This window comes from Astatotilapia calliptera, chromosome 7 (genome assembly GCF_964374335.1).
Source record: "Astatotilapia calliptera chromosome 7, fAstCal68.1, whole genome shotgun sequence".
Classification (NCBI taxonomy): Eukaryota; Metazoa; Chordata; class Actinopteri; order Cichliformes; family Cichlidae; genus Astatotilapia; species Astatotilapia calliptera.
The window spans coordinates 55,457,329-55,482,871 of record NC_137428.1 but is presented as its reverse complement, the minus strand read 5'-3'; the positions used below and the strand labels follow the sequence as shown (position 1 = coordinate 55,482,871).

At 39.7% G+C, this 25,543-nt stretch overlaps 2 protein-coding genes across 2 annotated transcripts; both read right to left on the bottom strand.

Moving 5' to 3' along the window:
- Positions 1-1,725: 1,725 nt before the first annotated feature.
- LOC113024957 (intestinal mucin-like protein) lies at positions 1,726-6,981 on the bottom strand. The gene is made up of 18 exons (XM_026172259.2): positions 6,482-6,981; positions 6,131-6,305; positions 5,803-6,050; positions 5,507-5,690; positions 5,209-5,419; positions 4,933-5,108; positions 4,742-4,811; positions 4,480-4,580; positions 4,362-4,393; positions 4,077-4,257; positions 3,885-3,989; positions 3,578-3,618; positions 3,367-3,489; positions 3,141-3,239; positions 2,883-3,011; positions 2,740-2,779; positions 2,179-2,302; positions 1,726-2,078 (listed from the first exon to the last, which is right to left on the bottom strand). Exons 2-18 carry the CDS (start codon positions 6,270-6,272, stop codon positions 1,871-1,873), a joined length of 2,214 nt encoding a protein of 737 aa, XP_026028044.2. The 5' UTR covers positions 6,273-6,305; positions 6,482-6,981; the 3' UTR covers positions 1,726-1,870.
- Positions 6,495-22,817, bottom strand: LOC145419288 (mucin-2-like). Its single transcript, XM_080303298.1, has 30 exons — positions 22,742-22,817; positions 22,345-22,600; positions 21,793-21,907; positions 21,330-21,420; positions 21,109-21,242; positions 20,793-21,009; positions 20,437-20,562; positions 20,227-20,341; positions 19,987-20,137; positions 19,751-19,864; positions 19,601-19,670; positions 19,344-19,481; positions 18,554-18,718; positions 18,045-18,139; positions 17,835-17,961; positions 17,472-17,727; positions 17,284-17,336; positions 17,086-17,189; positions 16,825-16,976; positions 16,547-16,685; positions 15,984-16,094; positions 15,688-15,867; positions 15,196-15,435; positions 14,951-15,107; positions 13,943-14,071; positions 13,544-13,842; positions 13,069-13,211; positions 12,039-12,761; positions 10,566-11,321; positions 6,495-6,561 (listed from the first exon to the last, which is right to left on the bottom strand). The coding sequence occupies exons 1-30, from the start codon at positions 22,815-22,817 to the stop codon at positions 6,495-6,497; spliced, it is 5,499 nt and encodes a 1,832-aa protein (XP_080159424.1).
- Positions 22,818-25,543: the final 2,726 nt, after the last annotated feature.

Genomic DNA, 25,543 nt, shown 5'->3' with positions numbered 1-25,543 from the left:
CTGAGTTCTCCATTTAAACACAGGTTTTTGTGTGTGTGTGTGTGTGTGTGTGTGTGTGTGTGTGTGTGTGTGTGTGTGTGTGTGTGTGTGTGAACACTATTTATTAACATATTTCAGCACTTAGTTGTGTGTTTATTTTAGCTTTTCATTTAGTTATTTATACTGCATTGTGTTTAGTAGCATACTGCATATACTGAGACTGAAATTAGTTATCATTACAAATAGCTGAATGACAATAAAGCTGAGTCTAAAAATTGGCTAACATCACTGTAGTTTCCACCCAGAGTACAAAGACATGTGACTGACTGGTGATGCTAAACTGACTGTAGTTGTGAGCGTGTGAGTGTGTAGTTGTCTATTTCTGTGTTTTAGACTGGTTATGGACTGGTGTACCCCTGGCTTTTACCCAGTTTTGGCTGGGAATGGTTTCCAGCCTTGTTGAACAAGCAGCAAAGAAAATGGACTGATGGAAGGAAAAATAAATCTTATAGCATCTGACAGTTATTTGTGCCGTGTTCTTGTATACCCAGCAGAGGGTGTTCATTATGTACAAGTTGCTAAATGGACTGGCCTACTCTGCTGGCTCCTAATATATATGTGAAAAAAGAAAGCTGTAAAGTCTTTGCAATTGCTTCAGCTTATTCTAAAACCCCAAACAACCCTGAAGCTCCCAAACAGACACTAAACATAGGATGAACTATTCCGGACTTCAGTTTTTCTTAAGCATTCATCATCCTTATTTACACAATTTGCTTATGGATTATTAGGCTGCTGCCCCCGCGACCCGGCCCCGGACAAAGCGGATGAAAATGGATGGATGGATGGATTATTAAGGTATTCTGGTTGTTTTAGCAACCTATTCAAAAGTTATACTAATTTGCATTGCAGAGGTGTGTTGCTATATTTGATTGATTTACAAATTAAAGCACAAATCTTAAAGTGCTTCTTCACTTATTTTATGTTTACTACCTATTAAATCATTGTAACTAGTCTACAGTTTATTCACTCATCTGCATGTAGTGAAGCCGTTAAATATAATAAGCTGAAAATATTGTGTCTTTATTCAGATAAAAATTGTATATAAATCTAGAATAATTTCATAATAATAATTTCAAATTGATCTGATGTGATCAATAAAGGACTGAAGTGATAGGATGTTTGTATCCAAAAAGCATTCGTGTTTCCAACTACATAAGTGGACTGGCTGTGGTAAAATAGCAAAGTTAGCCATGTCTTTGGTATGTTGTCAAAGCAGAATTCAAAGTAATAGAAACTCTGGCTCTCACATAATTCTAGCGTCTTTTTTCATGCTGTATAATTGCTTTGAAATAAACATTATTGCTGAATTCTTTTCTGTTTCATTCTTATACTTACTAATGTTGTAACAGCTTGTTTCACCCCTACCACGTTTCAAATACTCCACGCGTTTAGTGATTTTGTATCTATATCTACAGTCCATAAGCACATCTCCACTCTTTCCTATTTTTATTTATTACTGCTTCACCAAGAACAGTCAAAATGCAGACTCTCCTGGTCTTTTTATTTCAAAATTTCACCCTGCCAACTTTATTGTATATTTAAAAAAACAGCTCGCTAAACTTTAATGTTTTTATGGAGAATAAGACAGTACATTTAGGGTTTGTGTGATGTAAATGTAAACACAAAATAAATGTTTAGATTTTATTTTACTAGAAAAAAAGAAGATGGAGGAGATGAGACATGAACTGAGTTGCAAGTTCTTTTTAATTTTGATCAGCAGATAAATACTCAAACTACAATACCAATTACTTTGTAAGATATATAATGATTTTTAAGAAAATATGGGAAGAAACATTTAAATGTCACATCTGTGAAGAGACGGACTGTTTCATCACAGCAGTGTGAAGCTTCTCTTCCTGCGAACATGATGTCGAGCTGTGGTGCAGTCCGTCTTGGTACACCCACACTGTTCCACATACATGTATGTGTAGGGGACCGTGTCTCCATTCAGGCAGACCAGGTCAACAGTGCGATTGCTGAAGTTTATCTCCTTACAGCATGAGCAGGAATGCTCCATAGCTGCTGCTGCTTCAGAGTACCTAAAGATAGCAGGGGACAGGATTATTAATATAGTCAAAGGGTAAAATAACACTTTTTGTAACTTTCCAGGGAACCATATAACATTAAGGTTATCCTTACATGGTGTAAGTGTTGCAGGATCCTTCACAATATGGCATATCTACCTCCTGGGAGGACTGACAACCTTTGAATGTAATATGGGTTGTCATGGACATTAACTTGCATCCCTTCTCCTTCTCCACACCTTTTACAAAAAAAGATGTTGAGTTAGTTTCTTTTATTTCTATTTAATGTAAATCCATCCATCCATACTGTTCCGCTTATCCAGATGTCATAGGCTGAAAGGCAGGTACATCCTGGACAGGTCGACACTCTGTCGACTCCGTCATAGGGCTAACACCGACAAACAGCAATTCACAGTTAAATTCACACCTATGTGGAATTTAGAATCAACAGTTAACCTAACTCCACTAAGTGCATGTCTCTGGACTATTGGAAGAAGACAGTACCCGGAGAGAACCCATGCAGGCATTAGGGGAACATGCAAACTCCACACAGAAAGACCCTGGCTAGCTGCTGGATTCAAAACAAGTCCCTTCCGGCTGTGAGGCAACAATGTTAACCACCACGCCACTGTGCTGCCTCTGATTAAAATATTATATATCAAAATGTTATACTCACAAATTTTGCAACAGCCGTTTGCTGCAGTTTGAATTGTTTCCTAACGAGGAAAATATACAACATTAACAAAATTTGTTTAGTTTCATTTCATTTCAGACAGATACAGTCAATCAATCAACATTATTTTTTAAAAGCATACTTACAGGTTGGCAGTTACTCTCTTGGAAGGGTGGGCAGACAGTCTGTGAACGACTTGCTGTTAAAGTCTCACCATTCTTAACACAGGTGTAATGTTCACACTTATTCTCCGATGGTGACCAGGTTTCTCCTTGCTAGAAAGCAGTGAGATAGATGTATACACAAATCCACACAAACTTACTAGTATTTATTTAAACACACAAATAAGCACTTATTGGTGGTTGGCTTAGATGAATTAACACATGAAGTTACAACCAGCTTACAGTCAAAAGGTGTTTGGTTCCATTAATGTTGACAACACAGTGTTTCTGTACACACTTCCCGCAGCATTCATCTGAATCACTTTCCACATATCCATATCCCTGTGAGACACCGAGAGCGACGTTAGCTTGTGAAGCCCAATCTAGCAAGTGACACACTAAAGCCACCAAAGGAAAACAAACTGGGATGTATGGTGTAAGTGAAGATGACGGCTTTATTGTCTCTTACCAGTTCACAGTGTTCTTTGCATTGTTGAAACACACAAATTATTTTTAATAGACCAGATTTGGGGTCAATCTGATTGGCACAGGTACAATCCTGACATGCAATCACAGGAACTGAAGAACCAGGCTGACAAATAAAGAGAAGGTCATACATAATTATTCCATCATTAAAGGCAAAAAGGTGAGAAATGACAAGTCATCTGCTTCTTATTTACCTGATATTCAGTTTCTCTGTGTACACAAACTCTTTTAGGTTCTAGGAAAGAGTTGGACAAAGACGAGGTGAATTGCATGAAAGTACACACACACACACACACACACACACACACACACACACACACACACACACACACACACACACACACACACACACACACACACACAGATAGATAGATAGATAGATAGATAGATAGATAGATAGATAGATAGATAGATAGATAGATAGATAGATAGATAGATAGATAGATAGATAGATAGATAGATAGATAGATAGATTGATTCAAACTGTTTGAATGAGATTACCACATGTATGTTCTGCACAGCATTTTCCATCAGGGACACTGACAACTGGCTTATATCCAATTGGACAATTCATATTAGTGACTGGGCAGGTGTTAGGTTGACATTCTGCAGAGATGATGGCACAGTGAGATACTACCAAAATCAAATAACATTCTGGAAAATTTTAAAGTGCTTTGATACTATATGTCTTACGACAAACATAGGTAGAACAGCAGGGGTCTGATGGACTGGTCTGGTTGACAAGGACAAACCCAGGAGCAGAGCAGTCTGTAGTGGCTGACGGTGGAGGGCACACCTTAGGCTTGCAAGTCACAGTCTTCGTAGATTCTTCACAGATGCAGTCCTGGCATTTGTACTCAAATCTTTCATTGAACTGAAAGAATAAACCACAACTTATATTATTTTCTCCTGTAAGGAAACAATAAAGAAAAGAATTTCTGAAAAAAAAGAAAAAAAAAAGAGGAAGAAGAAGATCACCTCACGAGGAATGCCCTCAGGATCAAGACATCCTGTTGGAAAATAAAAAAGTCACTAAAACTATATCATATACTTAGGTCAGTAGTAGTAAACTGAAAATATTACAAAAAGTAATTACCACATTTTTCAACACATATTCCAGACTCCTGGTTGAAGAGTTTCATTCCATCAGGACAAAAGCAGCCCTCAGTAGTGTAGTTCATAGTTGGTCCACTTGGACTGTAAAATAAGTTACGTTGGAACAGCAGTTAAATTCATTCAGTTAAGTTGATAGACAGTGTCACTTTTACTTATTGCCACTGTAACCATTTATATTTTGCCACATTTTGTTATTATCATAGTGCCTAGAAATGTTTTTGCATAGTTTTGCAGAAACTTACTCGTCTTGACAGGTTGGCTGTTCTGCAGGACCACAAGGCTTGTAAACTTTGCCTAATGGGCATTCACCAGCTGATGATGAAGAAAAGAACTTCATTGTTTTGTGCTTTGATTTTTATATACATGCTGGCAAAGTGTCACTTGTGATTCCAACCATTTCAAAACATTTACAAAATGATGAGGGGTTGCTTACTGCACAGTGTGGTGTGGTTCCTCCAGTAAATGCAAACTCCAGCCTGAGCACAGGCTGCAGCATAAGTCTGTAAACTTGTGCACTCCACTGTTGGATTTGAAACGTGACAGCTATCAAAAACACAACCTCTGTAGAAATTTTCTGGAGAGACAAATGGATGGCACTCTGCAAAGAGACTGTTTTAACAAAAGACACAAAAATTAATGTATTTTGTTTTAAGTGCAAACTGTTAATAGTACAGGAATAAACTTTTGGGACAGATCAGATCATGCTTACCTAGTTTTAAGTAGGTCACACATGGAGTCTGGTTTGCATGGAGCTAAGGTAGGTGGTGGTTCAGGTGCACTGGTAGGTAGTGCGGGTGGTGTTGGGCAGTTGGGCTGGTAAAGGTCTTCAGCAGGCCAATAGTCAGCCATCACTGCACAGCTTTCCACCAGCTTACCTCCAGGCAACATGCAGTCATCAGCCTGATTATTGTTGCACGTTCCTGACAATAGTAATTAAACAGTTAATATTGCAGTACAACCTCAAAGTAAGGGTTAAGAAATATGGCCATTTTAGTGAACATTCTCACCACAATGTCCTTGTGTGTTTTTGCCAAAGTACTGGAATGGAAGGGTTACACTGAAGCCAGTTATTCCAAATGTAACAACCACTTTTAGACGAGGAATCTCTAAAATCAGGTTAATGCCTGAATTCATGATCTTAACACCTTGTTGAGAATAAGGTAGGTTCAAACTTTCTCCATTTTTCAGTGCCTACAAAAGAATAATTGCACCATATGTAAAAATATACTATGAAATAATCTATCTTGGTTATTTTGCAGAAAAATACAATAAAATATTAGCAATCATATATGCATAAATTTACCTCCAACTGTGCAGCTCCAATAAGATTATGATTAATGAGTGTGATGACTTGTGAAACATATGATACTGTTATCGATCGTGGACAAGAAACATCTTCAGTTGGATCACAAAAGACATTGTCAATATAAATCTCCAGGTTATGTATCGGTAAGATCTCTTTCATCAAAACATAAGTACAGTTTCCTTGATAACTGTAGTAAAGTCCATCAAATGTGATGTAATGTGGATCTCCCCACCCTTCACATACACCTTAAAAGAAAGAAAAAAAATTTAATGGAGGGGAAAAAACATGAATGGAACAAATGTTTTTTACTCACAAAATAACTTACAGTCGCAAGTATAATATTGACAGCAGTAGTACTCGTCATATACCAGAACTGGTTTCTTTCCATTCGTGCAAGTTATGTTTTGAAGAGGTGGACATTCATATGGAATAATTTCTATTGTGTTGTTCTCTATGCATCTGGCCATGGTGCAGTTGCACAAATAGAAGGTCTCATTTTGCTTGAAGAAAATAGCACAAATAAAAATAATAAAGGTACTTTAAGATGTTTTTTTGCCAAATACCTATGAGTTCATTAAGGTATAACCTATAAGTTAATTACTGGAAAAGTGAAAACAGTCAAAATCTCATTAAATACAAAGTTATTGAATTTTTTTTTATGTGTAATGGGTCTTACTGAGACACCCCAATCAGGGCAGTCTGGTGGAGGAGTTGTAGTAGGAGGTGTGGCTGTAGATGTTGTAGTAGGAGGTGTAGCTGTGGTAGTTGGAGGCGTTGGTGTCGTTGTAGTAGGAGGAGTGGTTGTTGTTGTAGGAGGTGTAGTCGTAGTTGTTGTAGTAGGAGGTGTTGGTGTAGTTGTTGTCGGAGGAGTGGTTGTTGTTGTAGGAGGTGTAGTCGTAGTTGTTGTAGTAGGAGGTGTTGGTGTAGTTGTAGTAGTAGGAGTGGTTGTAGTTGTAGGAGGTGTAGTTGTAGTAGGAGGAGTAGTTGTAGTTGTAGGAGGTGTAGTTGTAGTTGTTGTAGTAGGAGGTGTAGTTGTGGTAGTCGGAGGTGAGGTTGTAGTTGTCGTAGTAGGAGGTGTAGTTGTGGTAGTTGGAGGCGTTGGTGTAGTAGTAGTAGGAGGAGTGGTTGTTGTTGTAGGGGGTGTAGTCGTAGTTGTTGTAGTAGTTGGTGTAGTCGTAGTTGTTGTAGTAGGAGGTGTTGGTGTAGTTGTAGTAGTAGGAGTGGTTGTAGTTGTAGTAGGAGGAGTAGTTGTAGTTGTAGGAGGTGTAGTCGTAGTTGTTGTAGTAGGAGGTGTTGGTGTAGTTGTAGTAGTAGGAGTGGTTGTAGTTGTAGGTGTAGTTGTAGTAGGAGGAGTAGTTGTAGTTGTAGGAGGTGTAGTCGTAGTTGTTGTAGTAGGAGGTGTAGTCGTAGTTGTTGTAGTAGGAGGTGTTGGTGTAGTTGTAGTAGTAGGAGTGGTTGTAGTTGTAGGAGGTGTAGTTGTAGTAGGAGGAGTAGTTGTAGTTGTAGGAGGTGTAGTCGTAGTTGTTGTAGTAGGAGGTGTTGGTGTAGTTGTAGTAGTAGGAGTGGTTGTAGTTGTAGGTGTAGTTGTAGTAGGAGGAGTAGTTGTAGTTGTAGGAGGTGTAGTCGTAGTTGTTGTAGTAGGAGGTGTTGGTGTAGTTGTAGTAGTAGGAGTGGTTGTAGTTGTAGGTGTAGTTGTAGTAGGAGGAGTAGTTGTAGTTGTAGGAGGTGTAGTCGTAGTTGTTGTAGTAGGAGGTGTTGGTGTAGTTGTTGTAGGAGGAGTGGTTGTTGTAGTTGTAGGAGGTGTGGTTGTAGTTGTTGTAGTAGGAGGAGTGGTTGTTGTTGTAGGAGGAGTGGTTGTTGTTGTAGGAGGTGTAGTCGTAGTTGTTGTAGTAGGAGGTGTTGGTGTAGTAGTAGGAGTGGTTGTAGTTGTAGTAGTAGGAGTGGTTGTAGTTGTAGTAGTAGGAGTGGTTGTAGTTGTAGGAGGTGTGGTTGTAGTAGTAGGAGTGGTTGTTGTTGTAGGAGGTGTAGTCGTAGTTGTTGTAGTAGGGGGTGTTGGTGTTGTTGTAGTAGTAGGAGTGGTTGTTGTTGTAGGAGGTGTAGTCGTAGTTGTTGTAGTAGGAGGTGTTGGTGTAGTTGTAGTAGTAGGAGTGGTTGTAGTTGTAGGAGGTGTAGTTGTAGTAGGAGGAGTAGTTGTAGTTGTAGGAGGTGTAGTTGTAGTTGTTGTAGTAGGAGAAGTAGTCGTAGTTGTTGTAGTAGGGGGTGTTGGTGTTGTTGTAGTAGTAGGAGTGGTTGTTGTTGTAGGAGGTGTAGTCGTAGTTGTTGTAGTAGGAGGTGTTGGTGTAGTTGTAGTAGTAGGAGTGGTTGTAGTTGTAGGAGGTGTAGTTGTAGTAGGAGGAGTAGTTGTAGTTGTAGGAGGTGTAGTTGTAGTTGTTGTAGTAGGAGAAGTAGTTGTAGTTGTAGGAGGTGTGGTTGTAGTTGTAGGAGGTGTAGTTGTAGTTTCAGGAGGTGTAGTTGTAGTTGTAGGAGGTGTGGTTGTAGTTGTTGTAGTAGGAGGAGTGGTTGTTGTTGTAGGAGGAGTGGTTGTTGTTTTAGGAGGTGTAGTCGTAGTTGTTGTAGTAGGGGGTGTTGGTGTTGTTGTAGTAGTAGGAGTGGTTGTTGTTGTAGGAGGTGTAGTCGTAGTTGTTGTAAAAGGAGGAGTGGTTGTAGTTGTAGTAGTAGGAGTGGTTGTAGTTGTAGGAGGTGTAGTTGTAGTTTCAGGAGGTGTAGTTGTAGTTGTAGGAGGTGTGGTTGTAGTTGTTGTAGTAGGAGGAGTGGTTGTTGTTGTAGGAGGTGTAGTCGTAGTTGTTGTAGTAGGGGGTGTTGGTGTTGTTGTAGTAGTAGGAGTGGTTGTTGTTGTAGGAGGTGTAGTCGTAGTTGTTGTAAAAGGAGGAGTGGTTGTAGTTGTAGTAGTAGGAGTGGTTGTAGTTGTTGTAGTAGGAGGTGTTGGTGTTGTTGTAGGAGGAGTGGTTGTTGTGGTAGGAGGTGTTGGTGTCGTTGTTGTAGGAGGAGTGGTTGTTGTTGTAGAAGGAGTAGTTGTAGTTGTAGGAGGTGTAGTCGTAGTTGTTGTAGTAGGAGATGTAGTTGTGGTAGTTGGAGGCGTTGGTGTAGTTGTAGTAGGAGGAGTGGTTGTAGTAGTAGGAGGTGTAGTTGATGTAGTGGGAGGTGTAGTTGTGGTAGTCGGAGGTGTGGTTTTAGTTGTTGTAGGAGGAGTGGTTGTTGTTGTAGGAGGTGTAGTCGTAGTTGTTGTAGGAGGAGTAGTTGTAGTTGTAGGAGGTGTAGTCGTAGTTGTAGTAGGAAGTGTAGTTGTTGTTGTAGGAGGTGTAGTTGTTGTAGTGGGAGGTGTAGTTGTGGTAGTCGGAGGTGTGGTTGTGGTTGTAGTAGGAAGAGTGGTTGTTGTAGAAGGTGTAGTCGTAGTTGTTGTAGTAGGAGGTGTAGTTGTGGTTGTTGGAGGTGTAGTTGTAGTTGTAGTGGGAGGTGTAGTTGTGGTAGTCGGAGGTGTAGTTGTAGTTGTAGTAGGAGGTGTAGTTGTAGTTTCAGGAGGTGTAGTTGTAGTTGTAGGAGGTGTGGTTGTAGTTGTTGTAGTAGGAGGAGTGGTTGTTGTTGTAGGAGGAGTGGTTGTTGTTGTAGGAGGTGTAGTCGTAGTTGTTGTAGTAGGGGGTGTTGGTGTTGTTGTAGTAGTAGGAGTGGTTGTTGTTGTAGGAGGTGTAGTCGTAGTTGTTGTAAAAGGAGGAGTGGTTGTAGTTGTAGTAGTAGGAGTGGTTGTAGTTGTAGGAGGTGTAGTTGTAGTTTCAGGAGGTGTAGTTGTAGTTGTAGGAGGTGTGGTTGTAGTTGTTGTAGTAGGAGGAGTGGTTGTTGTTGTAGGAGGTGTAGTCGTAGTTGTTGTAGTAGGGGGTGTTGGTGTTGTTGTAGTAGTAGGAGTGGTTGTTGTTGTAGGAGGTGTAGTCGTAGTTGTTGTAGTAGGAGGTGTAGTTGTGGTTGTTGGAGGTGTAGTTGTAGTTGTAGTAGGAGGTGTAGTTGTAGTTTCAGGAGGTGTAGTTGTAGTTGTAGGAGGTGTGGTTGTAGTTGTTGTAGTAGGAGGAGTGGTTGTTGTTGTAGGAGGAGTGGTTGTTGTTGTAGGAGGTGTAGTCGTAGTTGTTGTAGTAGGGGGTGTTGGTGTTGTTGTAGTAGTAGGAGTGGTTGTTGTTGTAGGAGGTGTAGTCGTAGTTGTTGTAAAAGGAGGAGTGGTTGTAGTTGTAGTAGTAGGAGTGGTTGTAGTTGTAGGAGGTGTAGTTGTAGTTTCAGGAGGTGTAGTTGTAGTTGTAGGAGGTGTGGTTGTAGTTGTTGTAGTAGGAGGAGTGGTTGTTGTTGTAGGAGGAGTGGTTGTTGTTGTAGGAGGTGTAGTCGTAGTTGTTGTAGTAGGGGGTGTTGGTGTTGTTGTAGTAGTAGGAGTGGTTGTTGTTGTAGGAGGTGTAGTCGTAGTTGTTGTAAAAGGAGGAGTGGTTGTAGTTGTAGTAGTAGGAGTGGTTGTAGTTGTAGGAGGTGTAGTTGTAGTAGGAGGAGTAGTTGTAGTTGTTGTAGTAGGAGGTGTTGGTGTTGTTGTAGGAGGAGTGGTTGTTGTGGTAGGAGGTGTTGGTGTCGTTGTTGTAGGAGGAGTGGTTGTTGTTGTAGAAGGAGTAGTTGTAGTTGTAGGAGGTGTAGTCGTAGTTGTTGTAGTAGGAGATGTAGTTGTGGTAGTTGGAGGCGTTGGTGTAGTTGTAGTAGGAGGTGTAGTTGATGTAGTGGGAGGTGTAGTTGTGGTAGTCGGAGGTGTGGTTTTAGTTGTTGTAGGAGGAGTGGTTGTTGTTGTAGGAGGTGTAGTCGTAGTTGTTGTAGGAGGAGTAGTTGTAGTTGTAGGAGGTGTAGTCGTAGTTGTAGTAGGAAGTGTAGTTGTTGTAGTAGGAGGAGTGGTTGTTGTTGTAGGAGGTGTAGTTGTTGTAGTGGGAGGTGTAGTTGTGGTAGTCGGAGGTGTGGTTGTGGTTGTAGTAGGAAGAGTGGTTGTTGTAGAAGGTGTAGTCGTAGTTGTTGTAGTAGGAGGTGTAGTTGTGGTTGTTGGAGGTGTAGTTGTAGTTGTAGTGGGAGGTGTAGTTGTGGTAGTCGGAGGTGTTGATGTAGTCGTGGTACTAGGAGATGTGGTTGTTGAACATATCTTACAACAATATACCCTTATCTCATAGTCATAGCACTTTCTTGGAGGTCTGGTCTGATCCTCTACTCTACATATTAAACCAGTGTCCTGATCACAACTAACAACTTGGCCAGTTTCAGTCACAAAGTCATCAAAGGTTTTGTCCGGGTTTAGTACCGCTCTACACTCAATGTCTTGAATATCTTCACATATTTGAAGACCGCTATCTGTGATGTTTTTGTATGTTTCCCAATCACTTTTGTCCGTTGGATCATCCACATCATACCAGTCTGACCACGCACATGTGGTACTTGGAATGCAAGTAGTCGATGAGATTGTGGTTGTACTTGTGGTTGTCGGGGGTGTAGGTGTAGTTGTAGTAGGAGGAGTAGTTGTAGTAGGTGTAGTCGTAGTTGTTGTAGTAGGAGGTGTGGCTGTAGTTGTACTTGTGGTTGTCGGAGGTGTAAGTGTAGTTGTAGTAGGAGGAGTAGTTGTAGTAGGTGTAGTCGTAGTTGTTGTAGTAGGATGTGTTGGTGTAGTTGTTGTAGGAGGAGTGGTTGTTGTTGTAGGAGGTGTAGTCGTAGTTGTTGTAGTAGGAGGTGTTGGTGTAGTTGTAGTAGTAGGAGTGGTTGTAGTTGTAGGAGGTGTAGTTGTGGTAGTTGGAGGTGTGGGTGTAGTTGTAGTAGGAGGAGTGGTTGTTGTTGTAGGAGGTGTAGTCGTAGTTGTTGTAGTAGGGGGTGTTGGTGTTGTTGTAGTAGTAGGAGTGGTTGTTGTTGTAGGAGGTGTAGTCGTAGTTGTTGTAGTAGGAGGTGTTGGTGTAGTTGTTGTAGGAGGAGTGGTTGTTGTTGTAGGAGGTGTAGTCGTAGTTGTTGTAGTAGGAGGTGTTGGTGTAGTTGTAGTAGTAGGAGTGGTTGTAGTTGTAGGAGGTGTAGTTGTAGTAGGTGTAGTCGTAGTTGTTGTAGTAGGAGGAGTGGTTGTTGTTGTAGGAGGAGTGGTTGTTGTTGTAGGAGGTGTAGTCGTAGTTGTTGTAGTAGGGGGTGTTGGTGTTGTTGTAGTAGTAGGAGTGGTTGTTGTTGTAGGAGGTGTAGTCGTAGTTGTTGTAAAAGGAGGAGTGGTTGTAGTTGTAGTAGTAGGAGTGGTTGTAGTTGTAGGAGGTGTAGTTGTAGTAGGAGGAGTAGTTGTAGTTGTTGTAGTAGGAGGTGTTGGTGTTGTTGTAGGAGGAGTGGTTGTTGTGGTAGGAGGTGTTGGTGTCGTTGTTGTAGGAGGAGTGGTTGTTGTTGTAGAAGGAGTAGTTGTAGTTGTAGGAGGTGTAGTCGTAGTTGTTGTAGTAGGAGATGTAGTTGTGGTAGTTGGAGGCGTTGGTGTAGTTGTAGTAGGAGGTGTAGTTGATGTAGTGGGAGGTGTAGTTGTGGTAGTCGGAGGTGTGGTTTTAGTTGTTGTAGGAGGAGTGGTTGTTGTTGTAGGAGGTGTAGTCGTAGTTGTTGTAGGAGGAGTAGTTGTAGTTGTAGGAGGTGTAGTCGTAGTTGTAGTAGGAAGTGTAGTTGTTGTAGTAGGAGGAGTGGTTGTTGTTGTAGGAGGTGTAGTTGTTGTAGTGGGAGGTGTAGTTGTGGTAGTCGGAGGTGTGGTTGTGGTTGTAGTAGGAAGAGTGGTTGTTGTAGAAGGTGTAGTCGTAGTTGTTGTAGTAGGAGGTGTAGTTGTGGTTGTTGGAGGTGTAGTTGTAGTTGTAGTGGGAGGTGTAGTTGTGGTAGTCGGAGGTGTTGATGTAGTCGTGGTACTAGGAGATGTGGTTGTTGAACATATCTTACAACAATATACCCTTATCTCATAGTCATAGCACTTTCTTGGAGGTCTGGTCTGATCCTCTACTCTACATATTAAACCAGTGTCCTGATCACAACTAACAACTTGGCCAGTTTCAGTCACAAAGTCATCAAAGGTTTTGTCCGGGTTTAGTACCGCTCTACACTCAATGTCTTGAATATCTTCACATATTTGAAGACCGCTATCTGTGATGTTTTTGTATGTTTCCCAATCACTTTTGTCCGTTGGATCATCCACATCATACCAGTCTGACCACGCACATGTGGTACTTGGAATGCAAGTAGTCGATGAGATTGTGGTTGTACTTGTGGTTGTCGGGGGTGTAGGTGTAGTTGTAGTAGGAGGAGTAGTTGTAGTAGGTGTAGTCGTAGTTGTTGTAGTAGGAGGTGTGGCTGTAGTTGTACTTGTGGTTGTCGGAGGTGTAAGTGTAGTTGTAGTAGGAGGAGTAGTTGTAGTAGGTGTAGTCGTAGTTGTTGTAGTAGGATGTGTTGGTGTAGTTGTTGTAGGAGGAGTGGTTGTTGTTGTAGGAGGTGTAGTCGTAGTTGTTGTAGTAGGAGGTGTTGGTGTAGTTGTAGTAGTAGGAGTGGTTGTAGTTGTAGGAGGTGTAGTTGTGGTAGTTGGAGGTGTGGGTGTAGTTGTAGTAGGAGGAGTGGTTGTTGTTGTAGGAGGTGTAGTCGTAGTTGTTGTAGTAGGGGGTGTTGGTGTTGTTGTAGTAGTAGGAGTGGTTGTTGTTGTAGGAGGTGTAGTCGTAGTTGTTGTAGTAGGAGGTGTTGGTGTAGTTGTTGTAGGAGGAGTGGTTGTTGTTGTAGGAGGTGTAGTCGTAGTTGTTGTAGTAGGAGGTGTTGGTGTAGTTGTAGTAGTAGGAGTGGTTGTAGTTGTAGGAGGTGTAGTTGTAGTAGGTGTAGTCGTAGTTGTTGTAGTAGGTGTAGTTGTGGTAGTTGGAGGTATTGTCGTAGTTGGCTCACATACATCCACACATGTTTTGTTTTTCTCATCAAATATGGGCTTATCTTCTGGGCATACAGGGTAACAGCCTGTATAAAAGGATATCACATAATAACCTTAATTAATATTTCTGAATGGCACATTTATCTGATTCAAGGTAATACAAACTGACACGACTGAACCTCCTACCTTCCAGGGTGGGTATCGGATTCAAACATACACCTTCTGGATTCAAACAGGTCTTGTAGCATGGAGAGTGGCAAGGGTTATAGTGCCACGTGCATATAAATGGGTCGTTGTAGTAATCACAATAGACAGCTAGGAGAAAAAGATACAAATTATACCATTTACTTAGATGATTAAAATGTTGACTGAAATATATGAAATTTCAATTTATAATGTGAATGCAGTTCAAACTCCACTCTCACATTAAAATTTAATAAGGTTATTGAAAATATTTTGGAATTTCTGTCTGATTGCACTAAAATAAAAAGATTGCAATGAGATTATTTATTTGATTTTGGAAATAAGTAACCCTGACTATAATATACACTGAGTTTAAATTGAAGTGAATGTGTTACATATGCAAGTGTTATAAACTAAAGCAAATATTGTCTGCAGTATATTTGATGTTAGATTACATAAGTAATAAGTCTTTACTTATTACAGATGCAAAATTTGTTTCCTTTCACTTTTCCACATATTATTTTTGTTGTGATTATCGTTAATCACATTTGACCTACACTCAGTATTTAAGAATGATCCCACTACAATTGCATATCCTTTTCAATAGAGCCCAACATGTTATATTACAGGATTTTTTTAAGCTAACACAAACCAAACACAGACTCTGGAACAATCACTTTGCACATCCATTTTCTTTTGCATTTAACACTTAGAAATGTGTTGTCCGGAGAGGTTTAATTAATTGTCTGACTATTGTAAAAATGAGAAAATTCCGTTTCAGATGCTTTATAAGCTTGCAAAAGCACGTGTCCACTTTGGTCCCTATTGGTTATTGAGTGTAGCTTGATACAGAAAAGATCAAGTTTATTAATTAATAATAATAAAGTAAAAAATACGAAAAATGATGGGGTATGTTTACTGAGCAGATTGATATATAGATCTCTGTAGTTGCAAACACCAGGCTCACAAGAATTTAAAGCCTCAAAAAACAAAAAACAAACTGTTACTCACGACAGATCTCTGGAGTTCTCCATGCAATGCAAACATCATGCTCATTGCAAGCCTGAGCGTAAGCTGCAACTGCTGTGCAGAAACATTCACAGTCTCCTCCAGTGTCGCAGGCACATGAGTCTTTTACGCAGTTTTCATAAAATGGAAAAGGGCTAACCTGAACAGTGGTGCAAATTTGATGATGATTTTTTTAGAGCATTGTTTTAGATTTGCGTGAATGTGAACAAGTTACAAATTCTCATTACCTTTTTGCGGCATTCTTTAAATGTTTCTCCAATTATGATGCTACACATCAATTTTGCCCACTGATGTCGACCGGGTGTTACTGCGCACGGATCAATGTTCACCTCCGCATCTGGACAAGAGCTAGACACTTTCCAGCTGTTTGCAAACTCAAGTGGATTGCTCACCACCAGCTGACCCTGAGTGGTGTAGTCATTCTGTCCATCACCATCGAAATTACCACACAGGCCACACACCTCTCCCTGTGCAAATAAACAAAAGAGTCAATCGAGCAATGTGAGATCTTAATAAATATAATTTAGTGATTTACATTTATCATAATTTCATTAATATATTAGGCTCCTAGGAATTTTCTTTCTTTTTTAGAAATGATTCTGTTAATTTTTTCAATATGAGGTATTGAAAACCACAAGTATGTGGTCAGACAAAAAAGGGTACAATAAAATAGTAAAACTTTAATGCAAGAATTTAATGTAACAGTTACTGTGACTCACGTTGTGCGTTGGTTCAAGCAGGATCCGAACAGCTGTTTTGCGATCCCACATCACTGCCATCCCAATCTCAGATTCTACAACCACATACAAGCCAACATTCCTTATCTTGTACTTGATATCAGGTCCATGTCCCAGATCACCCTCTTCAACTCTTCCCCTTGATAGTTTAATTTCATTTTTCTGTAATGAAGGAAAGGAAATTTCTGTTGGTTCAATTGCAATGCTGAAAATATATTTACTTAGATTTACTATTGATGGCATAAGAAAGCTTTGATATTGTTTATAAGTGATCTTACCCCCAGTTGAATTCTGACTTTTTTAGAGCAGGTGGTGCCCGTAGAGCCACAAGGTACATTTTCAGTGATAACTCCAAAGCTGTTGTGCACCGTTTTATTGCCACAGTTGTTCTGTTAAAAAAAAAAAGGGAAAAAAAAGGTTAAACTTTGTGTTTTTTGGGGGCTAAAGTAGACGATAACAGGAACAAGATTATGCACTTAAATGTTATATATTGACTAACTGCCTTTGAATCTTTATGTAATGACTTTTGGAGACACAGTGTAGGTAATTCTTAACTGTCTCAAATCTTTGCACTTAGAAAAAATGATATTATTTACAATATAAGGCATTCGCTCCTTGCAATTTCACCTATGAGTTCTAAGTAAGTAATTGTATTTGGTAAACAAAATATACAGTGTGAATGGCATGTAACTTTTTTTTTACAAAGGAAATTAGAGTTGCATAACTGACTTTACTCCTAATTGTTCAGAGTTTATTTCTATGAGAAACTTTAGATCAGGACATGACAAGGTCAATTTAGGTGACAGCTGTGCTTTGGATGATTCTGGCATACATTATTTACCTTTACAGCAATATAGCCACACTGTCCTTGAAATGCATATGTTTTCTGATCAAATGTGGTGTAGTGACCACTTCCATAAATAATGCAAGTTCCTGGACATTTTTTCTCAGAGCATGTCCATTTTCCACTTTGGCAGGTACTAAATGTATCAAAAAAAAAAAAGTAAATACAGTACAATTTGAATACTGTGAGAAAAACATGTCATATATATCACATACTGTTTATTACTCTACAAGTATTAATTAGAAAATAACTAAAAAAATAAAATAAGATCCTACCAGGTGTTGCACTGATTAGGTATTTGTGTCCCGGAGACATAGAGATGGCCATCATGTTTGCATGGACAGTCACTTTCTTTCACACAGAAACCTTTACCATCATCAAGGAGGCCACTGGGACACCGACAACCAGATTCACACTCTGTGGCATCCTGGGAGGATAGAAAGACCACATTGATAAAAAATAAATAAATAAATAAATAAATAATATTTATCAGATATTGTTTTTTCAGACTTGGAGGTGCATCAAAAACAACTCACACAATCATCATTGTCCAGATTTAAACAAGTTCGAGCACACTGCACTCCAACAACTCCTGCGCTTGCAGTGGAGCAGTTGAAGTATTCTTTTGGAGAAGGACAAGCTGTAGAAACTGTAGGAAAAAAAGTACAAATTCCTTTAATATACTATATATTGTCTTAAAAAAACTCTCTCATTGAAGAAGAAAAAAAACTGACTTGACATGCGGGTTCTCCCAGAATGGCAATGAAGAACTCCGTTGGTGCATATGCTAGAAAAAGTCACCAGAATTATAAAGATACAACACAAAAAGCCAAGTCTGTGTAAATCCATCATACTACATGTATTACGGTCCTGTTTAATCCTTAGTTTAGGATGTTTCATTTGAAATCCTGAAGTGACTCACCAGCGCTCGTTGTTGGTGCTGATGGACTTGCCTGACTTTACGTAGACTTCATTATGGTAACAGGGACACTTTGCCACTGGGACACAGATGCCGTTGTCATCTAGGTAGTGACCCTCAGCGCAGGAACAGCCATCCACAGGCAAGAAATCAGAGGTGCAGCTCTGCTGCTTTAAGCTCAATGAGCTGCAAGTCAGCTGGCATCTCTGATTTTTGTAAGAGAAGGTCTGAGATGCTGGGCAGTTCTTGGTGTATTTTTCTGTTTTACAGAAAATATGCTAATGATTACCTCATAGTTTTGGACTAACTAATAAAAAAGAACACGCTCATCAAACTTCATTACTGAGCTGTTTCAGATACACTTACCGCACACATTCTCTCTCCAGTCTGTCAAGAACACTCCCTTTGATGCACAAGCTCTTGTGTAGGAGGAGAATACAGCACACAGGCAGTCCTCGCTCTTCTCACAGTTACAGCTAGCATAAGTACATCGCTGTAGAAAACAGTGAACACATTTTTATTGTATTACAGTCCCACTGTATTTAGTTAAAGAAACACAGATAGATTGTGTTGTACCTTGTAGTAAATCTCAGGATCCACTACAGAATGGCACTCTGCAAAGGTGCTATTTGGCTGTCGTAGCAAGGCGCACCAGTGATTGGCATACTTTTCTATAAGTAGATGAGTAAAAATGTCATTTCTTGCTTATATTTCTTGCTTGTTTATATATGCTGCAATTAGTGCCTGGAAAGTAAGTTTCAAGAAAATGATAGCAATTAAAGAAATAAACTTCCTTCCATCCATCCATCCATTCTCTTCCACTTATCCTTGTCAGGGTCGCGGGGTGGGTGGGAGGTAGGGTACACCCTGGACACACCGTGGACACGTTGCCAGTGTGTCACAGGGCTAACACATAGAGGATAGACAACCATTCACACTCACATCCACACCTATGACCAATTTATAGTTACTAATTAATCCAAACCCACTAAACAAATAGGTGGAGTTCAGAAAAAACATAAACGTGGACAATAAAATAAGGAATAAGAAATAAACTTGATGGACAAAAACACTTTCCAGTTTACCATTTTCCACGCTGAAAGAACAAGGGTCATCGAGTCTGTCTTCTCTGTCTTGGCATATATGGCTAGCCTTCCAGGAGTTACTGAAAGCTGCTGCACTTCCCTCCACAATGCCCTGACGAGTGTTCATGTCATCAGACAGGACCATGTTGTAGTTCCCACATAAACCTAAAAATTACAGATTCTTAATGAAGAAATTATCATGAAATGCAAATAAGAATGCTAAAGAAAAAAGTATATCAAAATAAATTATTTTCAATGACTTGCTAGTTGGGTGGTATTCAGAGTGGGACAATCCTGAGATCATCCCTGGTCACATACAACACAATTTCTCTATTATGTTCTTTGGCTACCTCAGTGTCTACTTTTCACTGAACCTTCAAGATAGCCTTTTTATTTTGGCATACCAGTTAGCTGCCCACACCATCTTAACTGGTTCCTTTTCATCTGAAGAAGCTAACAGTCTATTACGAGCGCCTTCATTATTTTTTAAATTTCTCGCCGTAGCTCTAAGAGTGGGCGAGGCCATTTATTACAACCTTTTAGCCAAAAGGTTGTAATAAGGTTGCTGGCAGTGTTTAATTAAAAAAAAAAAACCATATGAATCACTGAAGTCAACATAATCTGCTGTTGTTTCATTTGTTTAAGCTGCAAATGGCAAAGTTTGTTTCGAAATGCACAGATATAACCATCTTCAACAGACAGCATTCTTTAAGTCTTGCAATAAATAGTTACTTAATAAATGCATACTAGCCCTCGTGATATAATGCTTTAAGACTAATGTAAAACTTACCACGTGTCTTTTCTCTGTAGCTCTGCTCCAGGCTGACATAGACTTGCATGAGAGGCACATGTTGGATCTGAATTTGCAAACCAAAACTGGTCTGGAGGATGATGTGAAAGGACGAAGCGTGGAATATACTGATATCCCCTGTGAATGAAGAGATACACAAAAATCAGTGGTATCAGTGGCTCAGTGGCTAAGTTCTTACATCTCAGCATAAATGAAAGTAACATCTTAAATCGAAAGTTCCTTATTTTCCGACCAACCTGAGAAGTACGGCAAACTGATACTCTGCATATTCTGCTTTACTGCGCCATCAGCAGTGAATGTTAACACCTGAATAAAAACAGAATCGATCATTAAAATGTTGCAGCTGTCAGTATCTATTTAAAGCACGAGCCCGGTATTAAACTCACATTGTGTCTGTCATTGTTCAGCAGGATTTTGATGGTCTTTAGACAGGTGTCATACTCTTGGTGTGCACATGGTACCAGTTTGACCAGAATGGTAAACGCAGGGCTTGCATCATCCTGAAATACACATAATGTAAGCAAAAGAAAAAAAATGTAGCCTAATCCAATATATTTTTACTTACATGTGCCCAACACAGTATTGTCTAAAATTTGACTGTACTGTACTAAGGCTCATTTACCTTTCTTTCCACCTTTGCCAGGGTGTAGTAACAGTCTCCATGGAAGGTGAAGTCTTTCCCATCAAAGGTGGTTACATGTGAACCTTCTTCAACCGCACACGTAGAAGGTGTTGAAAGACTTTCACAAGCCCATCTACCTTCAAAACACGTGCTGAAAAAAAAAAACCCAAATTCATTAAGAAAACAAAATATGCAGACACATTGTTAAAAATTACATTCTGATTGCATTATGAACATTACCATTCCTCTCGCTCCTGTCTGTAAACTTCACCAGATTCATAGATTTTTCCATGCTTGCACTGGCATTCAGACTGAGCAATACACCCCCTCATGGAAATGTCATCGAACACGGTTCCTGAAATGGAAGGTTGGCATTTGAAGGTAACATCCCATGAAAAGAGAAGCTTTAACAGGTGTGTAGAAAGAAACTTATTTGACAAGCGCGCTAACCAGGAGGACAGAAGCAGCCGTCCATTTTGTGGTCCTCACAGAATGAGCTTGTGTCTTGATGCGTGCAGGTATCCACACAAGGGGATCCACTCTCTTCATAAACCATGTTGAATGGGCACTGTTTGGCTGTGAAGGAAGTGGGAATTTACGCAAAGTGTCTAAACATCAACTTGTTGAAGTTTTTCACTTGAGTGTAAAAACAGCAGATTTTTTTGTGCACTTATTTTACTTCTGACATTTGCCAAATTTCACCATATACTTGGCTCAGGTGATTTCAGTGTTTTGGTACTCTCTCTACCGCTTAATATATAAAATACAAAAAGAAAAAGAAAAAGAAAGAAAAAACAAAACTTTACCACAGAACTCAGAAGTCCTCCAGTTGGGAGGCTCCCCTCCTGCATGGGAACACTGTCGAGAGAACTCAGAGAGTGTGCTGCAGACACAAAAGTCATCTGAATGGTTGGTGCAGCCACACATGTCCTGCACACAGGCCTGAATGTAAGGCTCGGGGTCAATCAGTTTGGTACAGGAGCTCCAGGTTTCTGCATGCAGCATCTCTTCACAGGTGTTTTGCTAAACGACAGTAAACACATGCACAATTATTTAATGCAAACAAAAAAAAACATCAGATCTCTTTCGTTAAACCTGGCTAAAGTAAGTAACAAAACTCACAAACTCTTTGCATGACTCTGGCACATTCATAGCTTCCTGTGAGACATCTTCCTCTTCATATGGGTCCTCACAATCATCATTTGGACGATGGACTTTATGTATGTTGCCAAACTCAATGGGGCTGATTTTCCGACCTTTTGCATACAATTACATTAGTAGGGACACGCAATAGCCAGCATATTGAAGATTTAAAAAATTAATGAATGATGAACAGCTTTTACCATCAAGGAGGAACTCGTTGTAAACTGGAACACCGTTAAAATCTCCACAAAGTCCACAAGTGCGGTTAGTGTAATCATTATCAATTTCCACCTTAAATATGGAGTAAAGGGTTAGAAAAAGTTTTAGAAACCAGACATGACATGTTTAAGATATTAATACAGTATATATATATAATATATAATATATATAATAATAACAAAATAAAATGAAACGAATGCATCAAAGTTGCCACATTTAAGGACTTTACATGTATGCAAGGACAATAGTAACCACTGTAACTATTGTTGTAGTGAACCAGGTAATCGGCAATTCAACTCGAGGACAATGTATTTATTTAAATGCCACACAGACCAAAATATAAAAGTATGGCTAAGTATTTCTGGAGGTTGGGCTGTTAGTCATTAATAAAAGAAATGTGTTTAAAATAATGTCCTATTGGATCTGTCTATTTTAAGGATTTACCATGACTGCATCATCAAGGTTCCACATGACAATGATGCCAACTTTGGACTGGAGCTTGATGTAGACTGCATTTCTTTCCACTTGTACTCCGGCCTCGTAGTGTGGCAGTTTGACACTGAGAAGAAAGATAATATCTTTTTGACAATTATAATTCATTTATATCTATAATTAACATTATATAAGAAGCATCTCTGTAATGAATAAAGTCTTTTGCATTAGTAAATCACTCTGTGAACTTCAGCTGTGCTTTTTATGAGTGTATACAAGTGCTGAGGGGAAGTGTGCGTAATGATGAACATGGTCAATCAATCAATCAATCAATCAAAGATTAATAAGCATGTGGATATTTCTTCCTACTCCATTTCAGACTTGATGATGATTTAGTGGTTAATTCATGTCATTAGGATTGTGTGTATGTATTGTTTATATATATATATATATATATATATATATATATATATATATATATATATATATATATATATCTGAGATAAAAGATTATCATTGTCATCATAATTCTATCAGAGTTGCTTTTTTTTTTTTTTAACTTACGGCAGGTCGTTTACAGTGACCACATCCTTGCTGAGGTGAAATGCAAAATCGATGATGGTGACCACCACATAACTGACTGTCGGGTTTCCATTGTTTTCATTCCTCTTCATGTGCACAGAGAACTCTGGGAAGGTGTCATGGCAGTCGGAGACCAGGTTGTATTCACACATGCCAGGAAACTGGTACACATCACCATCGAACGTCTTGAAGTGCTCCCTGCCCCATGTGCTACAGATGCTGCTCACATGGTTGCGGACTGGAGAAACATTCACGTAAATAAAAGATGAATATTGGTGGAAGTATTATAAATGTTGTGTTCATATATGCATCAATGAAGAAGATACATTTATTTAAATAATTGAGGTTTAAAAGCAGACCAAAATTATTTGAGTCTTACCCAATCTGGCTTGGATCTCAGTGACATGGGCTATAGTCAAAGCAAGGAAGCACAACCCCACCGAACTCCCCCTCATTGTTGCCACTGTGGACTTGATGTTCCCTGAGTGGGTAATGTAGAGAGTGGTTCTTGACTACCTTTTATATTGAGATCAGACTTTTTTTTTCTCACAGCTTCTTCCTGTGTAAGACGTGAAGATTTATTGCTAGTCGTGGCAAACGTGCTGGATGGCTGTCCAACACCCTTCACAAATCCCATATAACTTATTATTACATCCTTCCTCTTGATTGAACAAGTATGTTTGCACTTGAATATATCTTCATTTCAAGACAACAGAGGCAGCAATAAAATGCTCCTCTGTTCTAAATCTATTGTTTCATAAGGATCCAATAATTATAATTTATTAAAAACAGAAATGAAAAGGGGAAAATGAGACACTGGGATGTCAAATTTCTTACAAACCTGCCAAGGAAGTAAAGATCTCATGAGTGACTATGACCATGCAGGTATCACCTAACATAATATGAAATCTACGTGACATGCTTTAAGCAAAGCTTATGCCAACTTGTCTACCATCTGCTTTACATTTGATAAGATCATTGACAAACATCCTGCAATACTCGGGAGCTTGCTCATGTATTCATGTTCTACTCAAAAGCCATTAAGCAGCAGAGTTTGATTCCTTCAGCTTTATCTCTAGCAGCTCATTCTTGGGAATGTTGCAAATTCACAAACAGAAAGGAACTTTAAACCGAGGAAAGAAAAGTCTCAATTTGATCGGGGGTGTTTTACACATTACATACACAATTGACCAATGTATGTCTTTAACTAATTTTCATCAGTTTACTCATATATCCCTGTAGGGCTGCATTCTCAGCCCCCTACTGTATGCCCTATATATTTATGACTGAACACCAACCCAACCAATGTCATCGTTAAGTAGACCAATGTCACCACCGCTATTGGGCTCATCTCTGATGAGACAGCGTACAGGGCAGAGGTTGAGAATTGATAACCTGAAACTGAACCTCCCTCATACAAAAGAACTCAGATATTAGTACTTTAAGTTTGGGACCCATCAGAAGGCCCATCAGCGGCCACACTTCCTCTGCATCCAGAGGAAGAACAAACTCGACCTGAAGCTGCTACTGGCCTACTACCGCCCCTCAGTGGAGAGCGGGTTCTCCTACTGCCTGGATGTTTTCTATTCAGGGACCACGAAAAATCATTCACTGTACTTTTCCACCACTGATGGGCATCGCCAGATCGTTCTGTCTCAGGAAAATCAGACCTATCACAGGTGACCCCTTGCACCCTGCCTGCTTGACCCGCTGTCCTCTGGTCGGCGCCTCAGGTCAATCAGGTCCCACACCTCCAAACGCATAAACTTCTTCCCCTGAGCCAGTGTCATGGTCCTGGGTCGTGTGACCCAGTGCTTTGAGTTTCCATGTATTTTGATATTGATTGTGTATGTTTAGTTCTTTTGGTAGTAGCTTCCAGGTTACTTAGTTTACTTCTTTGTTTATTAGATCCCTTTATGTCATCACCCCTGTGTTAAGTATTCCCTGCTGGTTTGTGTCATGTCTATGTCTCTCCATATTTCCTGTTTTATGTTGAAATGTCTTGTGTTTCTTTGTACAATGTGTTTAGTTTTACTCTCCCCTGTGATGTCATTATGTTTCTTTCTAGTCAGCTGTTTCCTCATGTGTCTCCACTTTCTCTGATCATCTCATGTGTGTATTTAGTCTTTGTGTTGTCAATCAATCTTTGTCAGGATGTCTATTTTCCTCCATGCTCGTCACAGCATTCATAATGTCAGAGCTTTCATATTGTCTCATAGCTTCACAGTTCTGTCATAGTTATCTTGTTTTAATTTTCCTAGTTTAGATTACAAGGTTAGTTGTCATTCCTCTTTCGCCCTTGCTTTTATTTTTTACCCCTGTCATCAGCCCTAATAAAGTCTCGCCTTTTGTTTGAATTCAACTCCGTTCTCCTGTATCTGCATTTTGGGTCCATAAGATACCGGCTGCTGACTTTTGGACTGTCAACAAACACTATCCCCCCACACCCCATCCCTGTCCACCCACCCACCAATCTAAGCCATGATCTGAGGAACCCTTATCACTCAGGCCACTCACACATGGACTATACTCAGACCAAGTCCAATGCACTACTTTCAAGCAATTTGCAACCTATCCTCTATTATGCGTTTTCCTCTTATTTGTTTATAATCCTCTTGTTTGATATTTATTCTTGCTGCAATACTATTTATAGCTTTAGTCCATGTACAGATGGTGTGGAACACCCACAATTTTATTGTGCATGTGCAATAACAATAAAAATCTATTTTGTTTTATTTTGTTCTATATGTCTAAACATTACAATGTTTGAAATTCCCCTCCGCGAATCGCTACCTTGTCATGGTGGAGTGGTTTGTGTGTCCCAGGGATCCCAGGGGCTATGTTGTCCGGGGGCTTTTGCCCCCTGGTAGGGTCTCCCATGGCAAACTGGTTCTGGGTGAGGGACCAGACAAAGGGCGATTCAGAAGACCCTTATGAGAATATCACAGAGGGAACAGATTTTTCGTAATATTTGAAATATATAAATTCAACCAAAACAATAAATGCTACCATAAAATCAAGACATTGTCATTTGACAATAAAATATATTTTAAAACATATCATAAAATTATATTACTTACACAAAGTTAATATTTGGTAGTGCAGTAAGAGTGCGTAAGGCGCTGTCTAAATTGCTACTGGCTCATGAATTGCACAGGATGTGCAAATAAACTCACAGGTC

Coding starts and splice junctions, on each gene's coding strand:
- LOC113024957 (XM_026172259.2), bottom strand. CDS start 6,272: ATGGCCAGATGCATAGAGAACAACACAATAGAAATTATTCCATATGAA. Junction 3,490..3,577: donor ACAGAGAAACTGAATATCAG/GTAAATAAGAAG, acceptor TTTATTTGTCAG/CCTGGTTCTTCAGTTCCTGT. Junction 3,240..3,366: donor GCAAAGAACACTGTGAACTG/GTAAGAGACAAT, acceptor GGTGTCTCACAG/GGATATGGATATGTGGAAAG.
- LOC145419288 (XM_080303298.1), bottom strand. CDS start 22,817: ATGAGGGGGAGTTCGGTGGGGTTGTGCTTCCTTGCTTTGACTATAGCC. Junction 19,865..19,986: donor TGGCAAAGGTGGAAAGAAAG/GTAAATGAGCCT, acceptor TGTGTATTTCAG/GATGATGCAAGCCCTGCGTT. Junction 16,686..16,824: donor CCTAATCAGTGCAACACCTG/GTAGGATCTTAT, acceptor TGATACATTTAG/TACCTGCCAAAGTGGAAAAT.